General features: G+C 46.6%; 1 protein-coding gene across 1 annotated transcript in view; it reads right to left on the bottom strand.

The window, feature by feature from the left end:
* The window catches only part of LOC145393684 (protein Wnt-4-like), a 23,807-nt gene extending 9,308 nt beyond the window's left edge, over positions 1-14,499 (bottom strand). The window contains exons 1-2 of the mRNA XM_080267732.1: positions 14,388-14,499; positions 1,882-2,057 (exon numbers count right to left, since the gene is read on the bottom strand). Of these exons, the coding sequence (XP_080123858.1) occupies positions 1,882-2,057; positions 14,388-14,499 (288 nt within the window). The remainder of the gene's footprint in view (positions 1-1,881; positions 2,058-14,387) is intronic.
* Positions 14,500-15,760: the final 1,261 nt, after the last annotated feature.

Below are 15,760 nucleotides of genomic sequence, written 5' to 3'. Positions count from 1 at the left end.
GGAGGTTGAGGGCAGGAAGATGGGAATGGATGAAGGGAGGGGAGGGGACTGGGAGGGGGGGCTGAGGGATAAAATGAGGAGGGTTAGGAGACGAGAATGGGGATATGTGAAAAAAAAAAGAAAAAAGATTGGGTCGGGGAGGGGGAATGAAGAACGAAACGAGGGGGGGGAGGGTAGGGGAAGAAAGACTTACTGAGGCAGAGGGGGGTTATGATGGAAGAATGAGGAGAAGGGAGGTAGGGAGGACGGATGAAGGTATGGGTGCGGGGAGGGGGAACTGACCGAGGAGGGGAGGACAGGAGGGAGAGGAGAAAGTAGGGGAAGGCTGAGAACTAGGAACAAAGGGAAGGGGATATAAGAGAGAGGGAGGTTGAGGGGAAGGAGGAAGTGTAGGTGGAACAGGGGGAAGGGAGAGGACAACGGGTAGGGGACAAGCCAGAAAGGGAGGCGAGGGAGAAAGAGGGACATGGGAGAGGGGGCAGAGTAAGGGAGACAAGAGAGGGGGTAGGGTAAAGAGGGATTTGGGAAGGGGAAAGGGGGCTTAGGACCGTTGAAGGGGATTTAGATCAGACGTAAGGAAGGGGAAGTAGTTGAAGGAATGATGGGGGAAAGGGGGGGAGGTAGGGAATAGTGAGCGCTGAGGATGGAGGGAGAAAGAGGGCTGAGCGCAGGGGACGAAAGTGAGGAGAGGGAAGGGGAACGAGAGGAGAAGATAGAAGAGATGACGAAACAGAGGAAAGGGCAGGACGAAACGGTCAGAAGGGAGTGGGGGCTGGTGTGTGTTGGATGGGAAGGGGTCTATGTAAATGTGCTGAAGAGAGGAGGACTGAAGGGGATGGACGGAAGAGGAGAGAGAGGAGCAGGGGGACAGGAAGGAGGAGGGGAAGGGAGGGGGCATGTGCTCGGGGAAAGGACAAAGAGGAAAGGAGGAACAGAAAGAGTAAAGTTCAGGTATGGAGGGAGGGAGAAAAAAGGAGACAAAGGAATATGGAGATGGAAGGGGAACCGGGACAGGAGGGGAGAGGGGGAAACCTGAGACTAGAGGAGAGTCTGGAGCTGGGTAGAAGTTGCTAATGGGTTAGATGGGGGAACAAGAGGGAAGATGGGGGAAAAATAGGGAAAAGGGGCCATCTCACACTGGCACGCGCACAAGTTTAGATCTAATACAGAACCAAGATAAACTGTTAATGTATGGACAGAGTCTCTCAGCATTCACCGATACACAACAAAGACCATTTCCTCGATCACACTAACCCATGTTTCAAACGCTCCTCGGGGACGTTGTGTAAGAGCCTGCAGAGTTATTTCTGACAGATGGGTGAGGTTACTGCAATCTTTTCTCACCCATCTCTCATCCAGGCACCTCTCACCCATAAACACCAATGACCTTTTTTCCACCCACTCCCACCCTTACACTCCATACGCACCTTAATGACGATCTGTGAGATCCTGTATAACTAATTCTGTCTGTCTAAAACGCAGGTCATGTCACTGCAGTCTAACTCACCTCTCACCTAAAAACAACTACCACCTTTTTCACAATCAATTTCACCTCTTCTCACACACGCAACTTAAGGACGTTCTGTGAGAGTCTGTATAACTCCTGTCTAGAAGGTAGCAAAAGGTATGCCATGTCACTGCAATCTAACTCACCTCTCACCGATAAACAGCTACAACTTTTTCCACAATCATTTTCACCTTTTACTCTAAACGCACCATGAGGACGTTCTGTAAGAGTGTGAGAGTCTGTACAGTTACTTGTCTGTTCATAGGGTGGGCCATGTCACTGCAATCTAATTTCTCTCACCACTCACCTAAAAACAACTACCACACAACTACCACCTTTTTCATAATCAATTTCACCTTTTCTTAGCAACGCACCTTGAGGACGTTCTGTGAGAGCCTGCATAGTTGTTTCTGCTTGTCCACCAGGTAAGTGAGGTTGTTGCACTCCTCGCGATACCTGTGTGGGGCCAACTCTGCTGAACTCTGCATCTGGGCGCTGTTTAGGCCCAATAACCTGTGGGAGGCACGAAGCGGGGCAAGAGTTAGGATCTCTGCTGAAGTATACCAAGGTCAAGTAGCAAATAATAATAATAATAATAATAATAATAATAATAATAATAATAACAGTAGTAGTAAATATTAACAATATATGGATATCCTGCGTTTCACCAATTTTCTGCCTATACTTGGCTTAGGCAGCGGACAATCACAATCACAACCATTTAATATCCTACACAACCACAACCTCCACCATATATTCCGCCTACCACAAAACATTACTGAGCCTGAGAGAGACCCCCGCGAATAATTTACAGTCATACAAAGACGTGATTGTAGAGTCCGAAGCAGTCTGAAACTCTGCCATCACTTTTGGGGCAACTGTACAAAAACTCCCAATACCTACTCAGACCAGTTCATTTGGCCATTTAACTCTAGGCGCACTCACACCTTCCTTCATTTAATATCCTCCACAATACGTCCATTATGTCTTATTCCTACGACCATTCAGCGATATTATTAAGCTTGAAAGAGACCCCCTAGTACTGTACAATCCTTCCCAATACCTACTCAGACCAGTTCATTACGGCTGTTAACTCGCTGGGCAATCTCTCTCACCGTCATTTAACAGCTGCCGCCCAGACAACATAAACACAACACTGGCGTCACCTCCTCGCAAAAACGCACTACCCTAACGCCGTGTGGGGGTTGAGGGAGGGGAGGTGGAGGTGTGGGGGAGGGGCGAAAGAGGCAGCAAGTTTCGCCAGGTCGGTGGTATAGAAATAAGGCAACAATAAACACTCAATCCAAACACTAACAAGTAACCTACACCTTATAACACCATTTTCTGTCTCACCCACTGCTTCTTCTCTTCTCACTCACCCACCCAGAAATAAATAAATATGTACATAAAATAAGTATCAAAAGGGCATTTTAGGGCAATGAGTTCGTGTTGTGAGTGCTTACAATCTAACACCAGTCCACAACAATCAAGTAACCAAATATACATTACATCACTGTCTACTCCAGCTATCTTCTGTTTCACCGTCCGTGCTTTGTCTGTTCTACCTTCCTCCCAGACTCGCTACAACTGCATTCTCTTCCAACGCATGAGGTGTGAAGGTCCTTTGCTTAGATTTTCTGCTGTTATGGATACACAGGAGTATTTCAATCAGGCTGGCCATAGACTATTTTGGTCGGCTAAGAGAAACATTGCTATACTGTCTTTGATCTAACTTGGACCAGATTTTCACCCTTTTGCAGCTTATTTCACGTACGTTGGTGGCAGAGAAAGGCATTGCTACGGCTCTACGTCATTTTCGTGGCACTTCGTGACTACCACCATATTCAGATGTTAATCTATCGTTACAGTTGAGATTTCGGGATGGAGAATAGGTACTGTTATTTATTCGGGATGGAGAATAAGTACTGTAATTTACTGCTTAGTTAGCGTAAAAACAGTATAGTTAAAGGAAAGGTTAAGTCCCCAGGTTTTAACGATAATTTATAAAGCCAATGCCAAAAACAGACCGAGTCTGGTCGCTTCTCGGTTGTGTTCAGGCTGATGAAACTAGAAGCATTTTACAAGCCCCTATCAAATATAAGAGGCTTGCGTAACCCATCGCAATTGATTTTTTTTTGCATACAGCCGTAGGTTCTGACTACAATTCCTCGTATAACGCAGCCTTCCACTACGCAAGCCTCCCTCCCTATACTCCGTCCTATGTACTCGTCACGTTCGATCCCTGTGGCCATTCGGTGCGCCCTTTGACTGAGTTATTGGCGGGGTAATGGTGTTGTTATACGGCACCCCAGGCACTGTGTGGTTATACGGCTTAATGCACCACTCACTATACAACGCCATTCTATGTGTTTACAACTGACCCCTTCACTACGGTATCTAACCTTAGCTGAATGAACTCGTCTAAAATTTAACGATAATAAACCGCAATACAAATGTCATTTTACTCTAGTGGTTAATTCCTTCCATCCGACTGTGTCTTTTTCTGATACTCGGGTTACTGTCAGACCAGCTTGGCCACAGGGTAATAGACAGAATCTCCATGAACGATAGATTCTTAACCCTTCAGTGCAATGAATAAAGGCGTCGGGAGATTGGAATATTACAATAGGTTATCCGACGAGAAATAATTTACCTTTTCTACCCAGTTAAAAAGAGAATCAGAGCCCAGTTAAGTACCCGTCACCAGGCACATCACCATCTTCAAACAACGTCCGAAATTTTATCCGTGTGCCTTGATTCGTATGTCGCACTGTACGGCGATATTCAACCCGCCTGAGCACCAATTACCCGCGCAAAACTCGTGGACGTAAACCGGATTTAATACAAACATTACCCTGACCCCCGTGATTACAAGGCCAAGCATAAAATGGGGTTATGTGGAAGCGCTCAACTATTTCCCCCAGTTATAAGCACATTTTACAACTTAACGATCACTAACGCACGAGGCCAAAGATTAGTACCCAGCTGTGTCACTTAGGAATTCCTTCGTTTTTCTTATTCCTCATCCTCCCATCTCTCTCTCTCTCTCTCTCGTCTCCATCCAGCCTATGAGGTCACAATGTCAACAAACGAACCGTCCCTCCACTGAGATGGTCTTTTGGCTAATCGACCTAATGGCTGATCCCATCCGAGGTAGACTCCCTTTATTTGCATATCATTTCCTCCCTACGTTTATTACATCAGCCCTATTTCTGTGTTCTTCTCTATCTCCCTTTCTTCACTGCATCTAACTTTTTTTTTCCTTCTTCCTTTCTCTGCTCTCTTTCTCCCCGCCCTCCACCTCTCCCTCTCCTATTTCTCCATCGTTTCTCTCTCTCTCTCTCAAAATTTCCCCTTTCTTCACTCTTTCTTCCATTCTATCTGACTCTTCACTCAAGCCCCCGTCATCCTACCTTAAATCTCTCTCTCTCTCTCTCTCTCTCTCTCCGTGCATTCCCAGCAGTAAGAGTAAGAGAGAATTAAAGTTTCCCCCGGGAGTCCACATACAAGGGCAGAGAGAGAGAGAGAGAGAGAGATGCATACTCATGATCGGGAAGACTCTAGTTACTCCCAGACGATTATATTCATCAAAGTGAGTCATAGGAGCCTAAGATAATTAAAAAATCAAACTTATGTTGAACAGAAGGAAAATAAAAATCACCTTCATCCCTTCACTACGAGAGATTTGTACAAAAATAATTATGTTCGTTCAATATTTGCTAGAATCTATACTGTAAAAACAGCTATGACCTTCGCCCCTTCGTGTGTGTGTGTGTGTGAGAGAGAGAGAGAGAGAGAGAGAGAGATGCAGACTGTAAAAGACAAGGCAAAAGGAAAGGATATATAAACAAAAATAAGAAATAGATGAGCGAAACCGCGAAAAAGAAAACCGCGTAAAGAATGTCCGTCAGAAAATAAGAGAACAATAAAAGGGAGGAGGGGGATAAAAAGGAGAAAGATCTTTAGCATAGTGAGTGGTGTGGAGGGAGGGAGGGAGGGAGACATAGAGAGAGGGAGAGAGAGGCATGGAGGGAAGTTTATCACGGGGAGGGAGACGGGGAGAGAGAGGTGATTGAGGGAAAGAAGGAGGGGGAAGAGAAGATAAATTGATTGATAGAAGGACGGAGACGGGAGAGTGTTGGATAGAGGAGGGACGAACGGCCACATCAACACTGCTTTCTCTCTCTCTCTCTCTGGGTTTTGGTCTGCCTCTCACACACACCTGGTCTTAAATAACAAGAAAAAGTCTCATTCACTCTTCACTGCTGGGAAGGATTTTTCTCACCTGAAGAACTTAATACCTCAGTGATATCCTTCCTCTGAGACCCATCCCTTCTCTGGCCTTATTTTTACACACACACACACACACACACACACACACACACACACACACTGTACTGCATCTTGATTTCCCCCCCTCTATTCTTTTCTTTTTCTTCGGCTCTTTGATCTTCCTCTCTCCTTTTTCTCTTCTCCGTCGATACCTCATCCCTCCCTCTCCTCACTTTTCTCTTTGCTCCCCCTCCCTCCTCCGCGTTTCCCCCTTCCCTCTCTACGGCACTCTCCCTTCCCCCTCCCTGGTGCTCTTCTCTCCCCTTTCTCTTCCTTCCCTCTCCAGCCCTCACTTTCCTCCTTGTCCCCTCCCTCCATTCCCCTGTTCTCTCTCTCTCTCTCTTCCCTTCTTTCTCTCCTTCTGCTTTCCTTCCATTCCCTCTTTTTTCCCTTCTCCTATACTCTCCCCCTTCTTCCCTCCTCCCCTTCTCTCCCGTTTCCTCCCTCCTCCCCTTCCCTCCCGTTTCCTCCCTCCCTCCATGCTCTCCCCTTTCCTCCTCCCATTCTCTCCCCTCCCAAAGCCAGGCTGGGGGAATGGTGTGTGGAGCTGTGAGGGGCAAGTAAAAGGCACAATTACAGTAAGATCACCAATAAAGAGTTAGGGGAGAGAGAGAGAGAGAGAGAGAGAGAGAGAGAGAGAGAGAGAAGGGTAATGCAAGAGGAGTTGTGGAGGTGATGGAACGGGAAGAGAGGAGGAAGGGAAGGGAAGTGAAATGAAAGTACAGAGAATGAAAAGGTAAGAGAGGAGAGGAGAGGAGAGATGAGGAAAAGAGAAGAGAAGAGGAGAGGAGAGGAGAAAGAAAGGTGGGGAGGAGTGAGGGGATGGAAAGAAGAGAGGGGGGAGGAGAATGAGTGAGAGGGAATGGAAAGAGCTGATCAGATCTAAGAAAAGGGAAGAGGGGAGGGAGAGGGAGGAAGGGAGAGGAAGACATGGAAGGAGGTAAGGCAAAGAAAGGGAAAGGGGAGTCGGAGGTAAGGAGAGGGGGGTGGGGAATGGGAGGGAACAGGGAAGGGGAGGAAGAAGAGGGGCGAGGGAGGAAAAAGTGGAGGAGAGGGAAGAGGAAGACAGAGAGAGGGGAAAAGAGGGAAGAAAGAAGAGGGGAGAGAGAGAGAGAGAGAGAGAAATGCGAGGGAGGAGGAGGAAAGGAGGGGAGCTATAACCACCTTGGAGACAGCGGGGGGGGGGGGACTCAGGTGTGGTTGATTACTCTGTTGTCCTCGAATTGTGGCATTTTCTCTCTCTCTCCCTCTCCTCTCTCTCTCTCAATTTTCTTGGCCCGAGGGAGAAAAGCAAAACAAAACAAGCATCAACCAATCAATCAATCAATCTATCTATCCATCTATCTATCTAAGTACAGTACATCTATCAATCTATCTATAACCAGAAAATGTGTGAAAAAGAGAACACAAATAGAGCTAATTTTGCCCTGAACCCGGCAGAAAAAAGTAAGAAAAAGCAAGAGATAGTGAGAAAGAAAATTGCATGAAGTATTAAATAACTGGAAGCGACTCTACTCTTGATTATACCCATTAGTGCACGCAAAGGGGTGAAGGCTTCGATTGAGAGAGAGAGAGAGAGAGAGAGAGAGAGAGAGAGAGAGAGAGAGAGAGAGAGAGAGAGAGAGAGAGAGAGAGAGAGAGAGACTCATTAATCGCTAATAACCTGATATTTTAAGGACGGGCTCAGGGATCAATTATTTGCCCCACCCTGTAGCTCTCTCTCTCTCTCTTTTACTCTATGGGAACGATATTTCTATTCATTGTCCTTCCACCTTCATCTTTTTTACGACAGTCTCCTTCCCCTAGCTGTGTGTGTGTGTGTGTGTGTGTGTGTACTCATATCCCAAGTGTACACAATATTAAAATCTATGTTATTTTTTCCCTTCCCAGGATGATAACACTCACCTCACCGTAACTCACTATGACCCCAACAGTCCATCCTAGCCTCTGTATTCTGTATTCGTCAGTTACAAGTTCATTACAGGATTGGAAGGTAAAATTAATGTCCCACGCATTTAGAAAGCCTAATTAGAGAGTGATAAGAAAGTGGTATATATTTCTGTGCTCCTCTTGGGTTTACTAATTTATTTTCTAGGTTTACTGAGCTACACATCGCCGCTTCTACGTAGTCACCCCTGAATGGCTCTGGCTCGTAACAGATAGCATAAAAGTGGTAGTTAACGAGTGATTGTGTGTGTGTGTGTGTGTGTGTGTGTGTGTGTGTGTGTGTGTGTGTGTGTGTGTGTGTGTGTGTGTGAAAACGACTTTCGTGTCACCGTCCATATCTCTTCACAATTAATTTTCAGTTTAGTCTCGGAAATGTGCGACTCACCCTTACCATCACCCTCACCCTTACCATCACCCTCACCCTTACCATCACCCTCACCCTTACCCTCACCCTCACCCTTACCATCACCCTCACCCTTACTCTCACTCTTAACATAGCCACTCTCACCCATTCAACTTCACCATAAACCCTCTCACCCTTACCATCACACTTTCTCCCTCACCCTTACTCTCGCTCTTAAAAACCACTCCCACCCCCTCACCTTAACTCCACCCTAACCCCTCTCACCCTTATCATCACTCTCACCCTGACTGTCATTCTTAACACTTACAGTCACTCTCACCCTTAATCTTCAACTACACCCTCATCCTTTTCACTCTTATCTTCCCTATCACCCCCTCACCACCCCTATAACTCCTGACCCCCCCCCCCTCATCATTCTCTTCACCCCTTCAATAGTTATTATATTTCATGTTTGTTACTAATAATTTTTCTCAACTTGGAAATAGAATAAACTCGTACTGAATGGGTTAGAGACAAATCTGTATTTATATTACGTATGATAAAGTCTATTTCAATCTATTCCTGAGAGATAGATAGATAGATAGATAGATAGATAGAGAGAGAGAGAGAGAGAGAGAGAGAGAGAGAGAGAGTAGTGGGGGGGGGTGAAATAGTGCCAGTACATCGAGGAAAGGAAATAGAGGACATAAAGTGAGTGAGCGAGGGAGTGAGAAAGTGAGTGAATGAGAGAGAGTGTATGTGTGACCGCAACAGCCCTCCCTTTCTCCATCCATCGCTTTCCCTCACTCTCTCTCTCTCTCTCTCTCTCACACACACACACACACACACACACACACACACACACACACACACACACAGCCTCTCCTAACGCCCTCATCTACGTCCTTTCTACGTCACACACACCCACCCACACACACACACACACACAGCCTCTCCTAACTCCCTCATCTACGTCCTTTCTTACGTCACACACACACACACAGCCTGCTAGTCTGTCCTTCCCAAGCAAATCTTCAACAAAAGTCTTCTCCCGCCCTCTCTCGCTCTCTCTCTCTCTCTCTCTCTCTCTCTCCAATCATATCACATTAAAAATCTCAAACTGTCCTTCCCAAACCACGTGCCTTCAACCATTCAGAACACTGGAAGGCATGACAGTGAGCGATGAATTCTATCTGACAAACATAACCTCTTATTTTTCACACGGTCGAGAGAGAGAGAGAGAGAGAGAGAGAGAGAGAGAGAGAGAGAGAGAGAGATTCCTAGCCCCAGGACTGGATTCTGTTTCTAAAAAGGGGAAAGTAACTCGTGAAAGTATATGAGATGCAACGAAACACAGTGAAATGGAACGAGAGGAAGGATTCAAATCTCAAATTTTTTTAACTCTCAAAACAAATAAATAAACGCAAAAGTAGCCTCCAGCCGTAGTCCTAGCCCCCCCCCCACCAGTAGTCTCAGCCCCCCAGCCGTAGTCCTAGCCCCCCTGTTCCTAGCCGTAGCCCTGGATTCGGTGTTTCAATTGAGGGACAAATGACTCGTGAAGGAATGGCGAGTGTGAGTGTTTTTTGGTGTCGCAGGGAGTGGTGTGGCGGAGACAGAGGTGGGGTGTGCCAATCCAAAACACCTACTTACTCCTACACACCACTACTCTCTCTCCCTCTCTCTCTCTCAGGACTGGCCACCCCTCACCCCCACTTTTTCCATTCAGTCTTTAGAACACTTTTTTCGTTCGTGTTCTGTATTTCAACGTCTGGCTGGTTCTCTCTCTCTCTCTCTCCTAATCTCACTTCCCTCCCACGCCACTTTCCTCTTATCTCAGGGTATCTTTCATGCCCTTTCCCTCCATTCCTTCTCCCCCTCCCTAAATTCTCTCTCTCTCTCTCTCTCTCTCTCTCTCTCTCTCTCTCTCTCACTGAAAAAAGGCGATTTACATCCTTAGAGATTTCTTTAAGTAGACGGACACAAAGAGAAAGAAAGGAGGACGGAAAAATAAGAGAGAGGGAAGAAAGGAAGGGAGAGGAGAAAGGAAAAGCCACGAGGGAGAAGAGATTATGAAGGGGATGGATGGAGGAGAAGAAGAGACTGACAGATATATACATACACTGGAAACACACACACACACACACACACACACACACACACACACACACACACACACACGCTGTCATCCCGGGAACACAACTGGTCGCCATAAGTCATGTAGAGATCACTGTCATTACTGCGATTATCACTGCCCGACCGACGACCGCCTGCCTCACCCCTCCCCTGCCCTGCCTTACCTGTATCTCATCTCCCTGCCTCACCCTGTATTTCTCTCTCTCTCTCTCTACCCCACCCTGCATCTCCCTCCCTCTACCCTATTTCTGCCTCACCCTGTATCTTTCTATCTCTCCCCTATCTAACCTTAACCTCATCTCCCTGCTTCACCCTGCCTCCACTATGTGCCACACTGTTCTCCCTGCCTCTCTCTCCCTCACCTTCTCTCTATCTCCGCTTCACCCTGTACATTCATCCCCTGCCCTATTGTGGCTATAGCCCTGTCAAGTTCCATCTATCTATTTGTATTTCATCCGGCTCTTCCAAATCTTACCCTGCTTCAGTCTGCCCTGCCCTGCCCTTCCCCCACTTCTCGCTCTTCCCTAACCTGCCCTACTTCGCCTATTTTGCCCTCCCCTACCCGGTCCTTCCCTGCCCTCCCTCGCGCCACCTTGCTTGCCCATTACAGCGAGCATGCAGCACCCGTCTACCAACACACACTCCATTTTTCTGTCCAGTTCTCCAGTGCAAGAGATAACCATTTTTATTAGTTCTTCATGTCCAGTATGCACACAACTGGTCATCTCTCTCTCTCTCTCTCTCTCTCACACACACACACACAATCATCATCATCCTAGCATGTCACCAGAAAGGTCCAACTTCCATAGAATCACACACCTAACAAAACCATCCATAATTCCTGGAAGTAATTACGAAGTGCTTGGGGAAACATCTGTCCTTCTTGCTTCTAACCCTTTCATCTCAGCCACCAAAAGCAACCTGCCCATTCTCCCTTCCACACCAAACGCTCTCCTCTTTATCATCATTCCCATACCAAACCCTCCCTTTTTTTTCCTCCCACACAAAACATTTCTTTCCTTCCATCTTTTTTACTTCACCAAACACCCCTTCCCCTCCTTCCTCCTTCACCTAACACCCCTTCCCCTCCTTCCTCCTTCACCAAACACCCCCTCCCCTCCTTCCTCCTTAACCAAACACCCCTTCCCCTCCACCAAACATCCCTTCCTTCCTCCCCTCCACACCCAAAGCCCTCCTTTTCTTCCTACTTCCCCAAACACACTTTTTCCCTCCTTCATTCATTCATTCCACACCAAACGCACCCATTCCTCGCCCCCACATAAACGTCCCTCCCTCTCTCTTTCTCTGTTTCCTCCCAGATTTCGAGCCCCCCTTTTATGCCTCTTTTAAAAGCCTATCGATTTAAGGCCTATCGATTTAAGGTGGGCACGCAGCACCCGTCTGTAACATCGATATTCTCAGTCCTTTATGTACACAACCCGTCAGTTCTGTACAAGTCAGTCTGTGTTTCCTTCCGCTTACTACCTCGCACATCTGAAACGTTATGTAACCATGTATCTCCAAGTAAACGGAGAGTCAGTCTGTTCTGGGAGAGTCAGTGTGTGTTGCTGTTTACTGCTTCGTATGTGTGATCTATGTGTCAAAGTATCTCGAACGGATCTTGTTGTTTCTCTTCTGTTTAACATTCTCGACACGATTATTCCCGCCTGTACCGTATAGCTCCTTCTTTTCGTAACTCAGGCAGACACACAGGTTATGAGGCCAGCAGGGTGGGTAGGGTCAGGTCGGAGAGTATACTGGATTCACTCTAAGCCTAAAATTGCCATCTCTCCATCCTTAATGCTGAGCTACAACAAGAGATGAACACTAGAATACGATGCTAGTCACGAGTAGGTATTATGGAATGGATGCAGAACCACAACATTATCTTTTTCAGCCACTGAGCTACGTGAAATAAGCTGCAAAAGAAAGAAAATCTGGGCCAAGTTAAGGTGAAAAAGGTAATAGATGCAGAGCCATAGCATTATATTTTCCAGCCATTGAACTACGTGAAATCAGCAGCAAAAGGACGAATATCTGGACCAAGTTAAGGTGAAAGAGGTATAGTGTATAACTGCTAGTACTGGGCAGACGAGGCTTAACCCCACGGTATATAATTGTGGAGGACGAGGGTATGGTTGGTGGGGTGTTGAGGATAAGATTGGGGGATGCTGGCCACTCCTTTCCTTTACAACAGCCGTGTAATTGTTGGACCCGTGTGTGTGTATAATTGTTAAAAGGAGACGGTGTGTGTGTGTGTGTGTGTGTGTGTGTGTGTGTGTGTGTGTGTGTGTGTGTGTGTGTGCGCTATAAACACACACACACACACACACACACACATAATGCCTACCCTCCAGGGAAATGTTCGAAGCATGTACTGGTGGGCTAGAAAAGGTAAGTAGTTACGTCAGTAGGCAGGCAGGTATGTAAGTAGGTAGGTAGGTAAGCAGGTAGGTAGGTTAACAGGTAGACAAAGAAGAATAAATAGGCAAGTAGGTGGGTAAGAAGGCAGACAGGTAGCTGAAGGTGGGCAAGAAAATAGGTGTGTGGGGTAGTTTTTTTCCCCATAGATGAGTCCCAAGGCAGAGGCATCCATATTCAAGAACACGATGGACACGGAAGCAAAGGTGAAGGCAGGTTTTTCCAGTGACGAGAAAAATACCAGGAACCGGGAATTATACCAGCTACCGGGAACTACAGTACTAAGCATATACCGGGAATCGGGTTGAGACACCAAGGAAAAAAAAAGACACGCAGACAAATATGGAGGAGGGAGGAGAAAGCAGAGATTGGTTGAGTAAGCAGGGGAAAGCAGGGGCGAGGAGGAGATGATGGCTATAAGCAGTGTCAGTGAGATTGTAAGAGACAGAAAACAGGAATAGATAAATACAGGCAGGCAGACAGATGCAGAGGAGGCAGGTACAAACAGACAGACACTGACAGGAAGCAGTAAACACACGCTTGAAGGGAGATCGATCCAGAGAAAAGACAGATGGACAGACAGTAAAGATAAATAAGACGAAAATAATAAATGAAGACAAATGAGAACCAAGAGCTGACAGACAGGCCGATAGGCACAGACCGTAGGATAAACAGAGACGGCAAATGGGTAGATATACCTTAAAGGGAAGACACGTACGGTAGACAGACTATAAAAAAGCAGATATATACATACGAAAAGCTGGTATAAGAGCGCGCGGACACACACACACACACACACACACACACACACACACACACACACACAGGAGGGGCAGACATGGAAGGTTAGGAAGGGCAAGGAGAGAGGAAGGAAGGAGCGAGGAGGATGTGGTGATGGGCACAGATAATGTCAGCGGGGCCCCAAGAACTATCCCTCTCACACCCACCCCTATAACCCCATCACACGCCGCCCCTCCGCCCTATCACCTCACGCTAATTGTGGACGTGTGCGTGCGCGTGTCTGTATGTGTGTGCGTGTACATGCTAGAATCAGATTTACAGTAAGTACCAAAAGTTCGCCGACACTTGACTACCAGCTGTGCCACTGAAAGGCGTCACTTTTTTTTATACAAGGCAGAAAGAACCAAAGGCCACAAGCCGGCCAGATAGTTCCCTACAAGAAAGAATAAAAAGATAACAGTGAGTCAAATTCAAGACCCGTTCACTTCGAGATTCCTGGACACACTGCGTTTGAAAGACTTGAACAACAAAAGAGTATGTCGCAAAGGGAGGAATGAAGAATGTAGAAGGCCAGGCACACTGCGGACTTTTGCTCAGTGCTGTACACTCACGGCCTCTGAACCTTGTATTCTTCTATAATTGAGAAAGTAAACACAAATACGCGTCGAGGCAGCTTCTCACACTGGCTGGTCATCTGGGTTTCCGAGTAGTACAAGTCATTCCACACGTCATATTAGGAATGTAAACAAACACTCGTCAAATAAAAATCGAACACATAACTGTTTGATTGATAGTACTTCTCATATACCAGTGATGAGAGTCCAAATATCACTTAACACATGAAAACCACTTTAGTTTAATTCAACACAAGACACTGGCTATAATTTAATAAGGCTTTATTAAAACAGCCACTGAGTCCAGAAGTACTAAACCCGGAAATCTTCACAATTTGTTCAAACCCACCCCGTTCCCGTCCAAGCAGCACGACTGTACACGAGAGTTGCTGTTGTTGTTGCGGCCCCATACTCATCTGGAACCTGAATTCGGTGGACTGCTGACTTAAGTCTCCTTCCATTTGATGTTCACTATCCTCCTTTCGATGGATAGGGAAGTAGCTGAGGAACTTTTGCATAACCAGGCAGTTGAAGCGGCCGGTTAAATCGGTGCCACCAGACGAAGGCGTCTCTCTACGGCACCCAAACACGAGCGTAAGGGATTCCAACAAAGACTACGGTAAATACCGATACCTCCAACAAATTGGTCTTGCTCTACACACATGAACCTACATTGGTATTCTATGTTCCATCGTCCCGTTTAGTGTCCGTTAACTGAAATCTCCCGAGCACCTGGTGCGAATGTAAACACAGGTATGGGCGTCTACTTCTCCTTCTACTTCTAAGTCACGTTCAACGGTAAAGGCAAGGCTCCAACAAAAGAACAAATGTCATTAGACATAATATACGTGTCGGTATAAAACGTGTGTCTCCTTGAAGTTTGAGAACTCTATTGTTTCGACGTAAGACAATCCTCGTTTTAGACTTCAGTGCACACAATCCCTCCGAGCCGCTAGGTGGGGAGGGAGAGAGAGAGGAGGGAGAGGAGAAGGATGGGGGGGGAGGATGGCAGAGGCATGAGAAGTAGTGGAAGAGAGAGGTAGGGGAAGAAAGAGGGGGATAGAGGTATGATGATGATGGGGAGTGAGAGGTACGGGGATGAGGATGGGGGGAAGAGATAAGGGGATGAGGATGACAGAGAGGGAGGAGAGAGCGATGGGGAGGAGGGGGAGAGAGAGGGAGATGAGGAGGAGGAGAAGGAAAGGATAAAGCCATGGGGGGGGGGGTTACCAAGCTAAGCCCTATTCACTCCGGCTCACACGTCATCAAGCATTATAGCAACAACAAATGGCCACCTGTAGAAAAATTAATTACAAGGACACTCAAGGTACGCCCGTGGAGAATCTCGAGACAAAAGTTTTATCCGGGGTCAAAGGTTAATCAAATGCTTATGAGAGAGAGAGAGAGAGAGAGAGAGAGAGAGAGAGAGAGAGAGAGAGAGAGAGAGAGAGAGAGAGAGAGAGAGAGAGAGAGAGAGAGAGAGAGAGAGAGAGATCATCAAAAATAAGAAAAAAAAAAAATTGACTGATGAGTTTTTGAAGGACGACCCTGAATCAACCAACTTTACCTGGGCAAGAAGGTAGGTCTAAAAAAGGTGAAAATAATTTCTCGATTTCCTAAAGTGACGGCACCATGATACCTCGACACACAAGGTAGGCATAAATGAATAAATACTGCACCTACTGCCCCTAAATTTAGATATTGATAAGACACAGGGAAAAA

Source organism: Coenobita brevimanus, chromosome 25, assembly GCF_032717465.1.
Source record: "Coenobita brevimanus isolate Jiangsu-jjx chromosome 25, ASM3271746v2, whole genome shotgun sequence".
Classification (NCBI taxonomy): domain Eukaryota; kingdom Metazoa; phylum Arthropoda; class Malacostraca; order Decapoda; family Coenobitidae; genus Coenobita; species Coenobita brevimanus.
The sequence above is the reverse complement of the archived record's forward strand: the minus strand, read 5'-3'. Positions and strand labels throughout refer to the sequence as shown.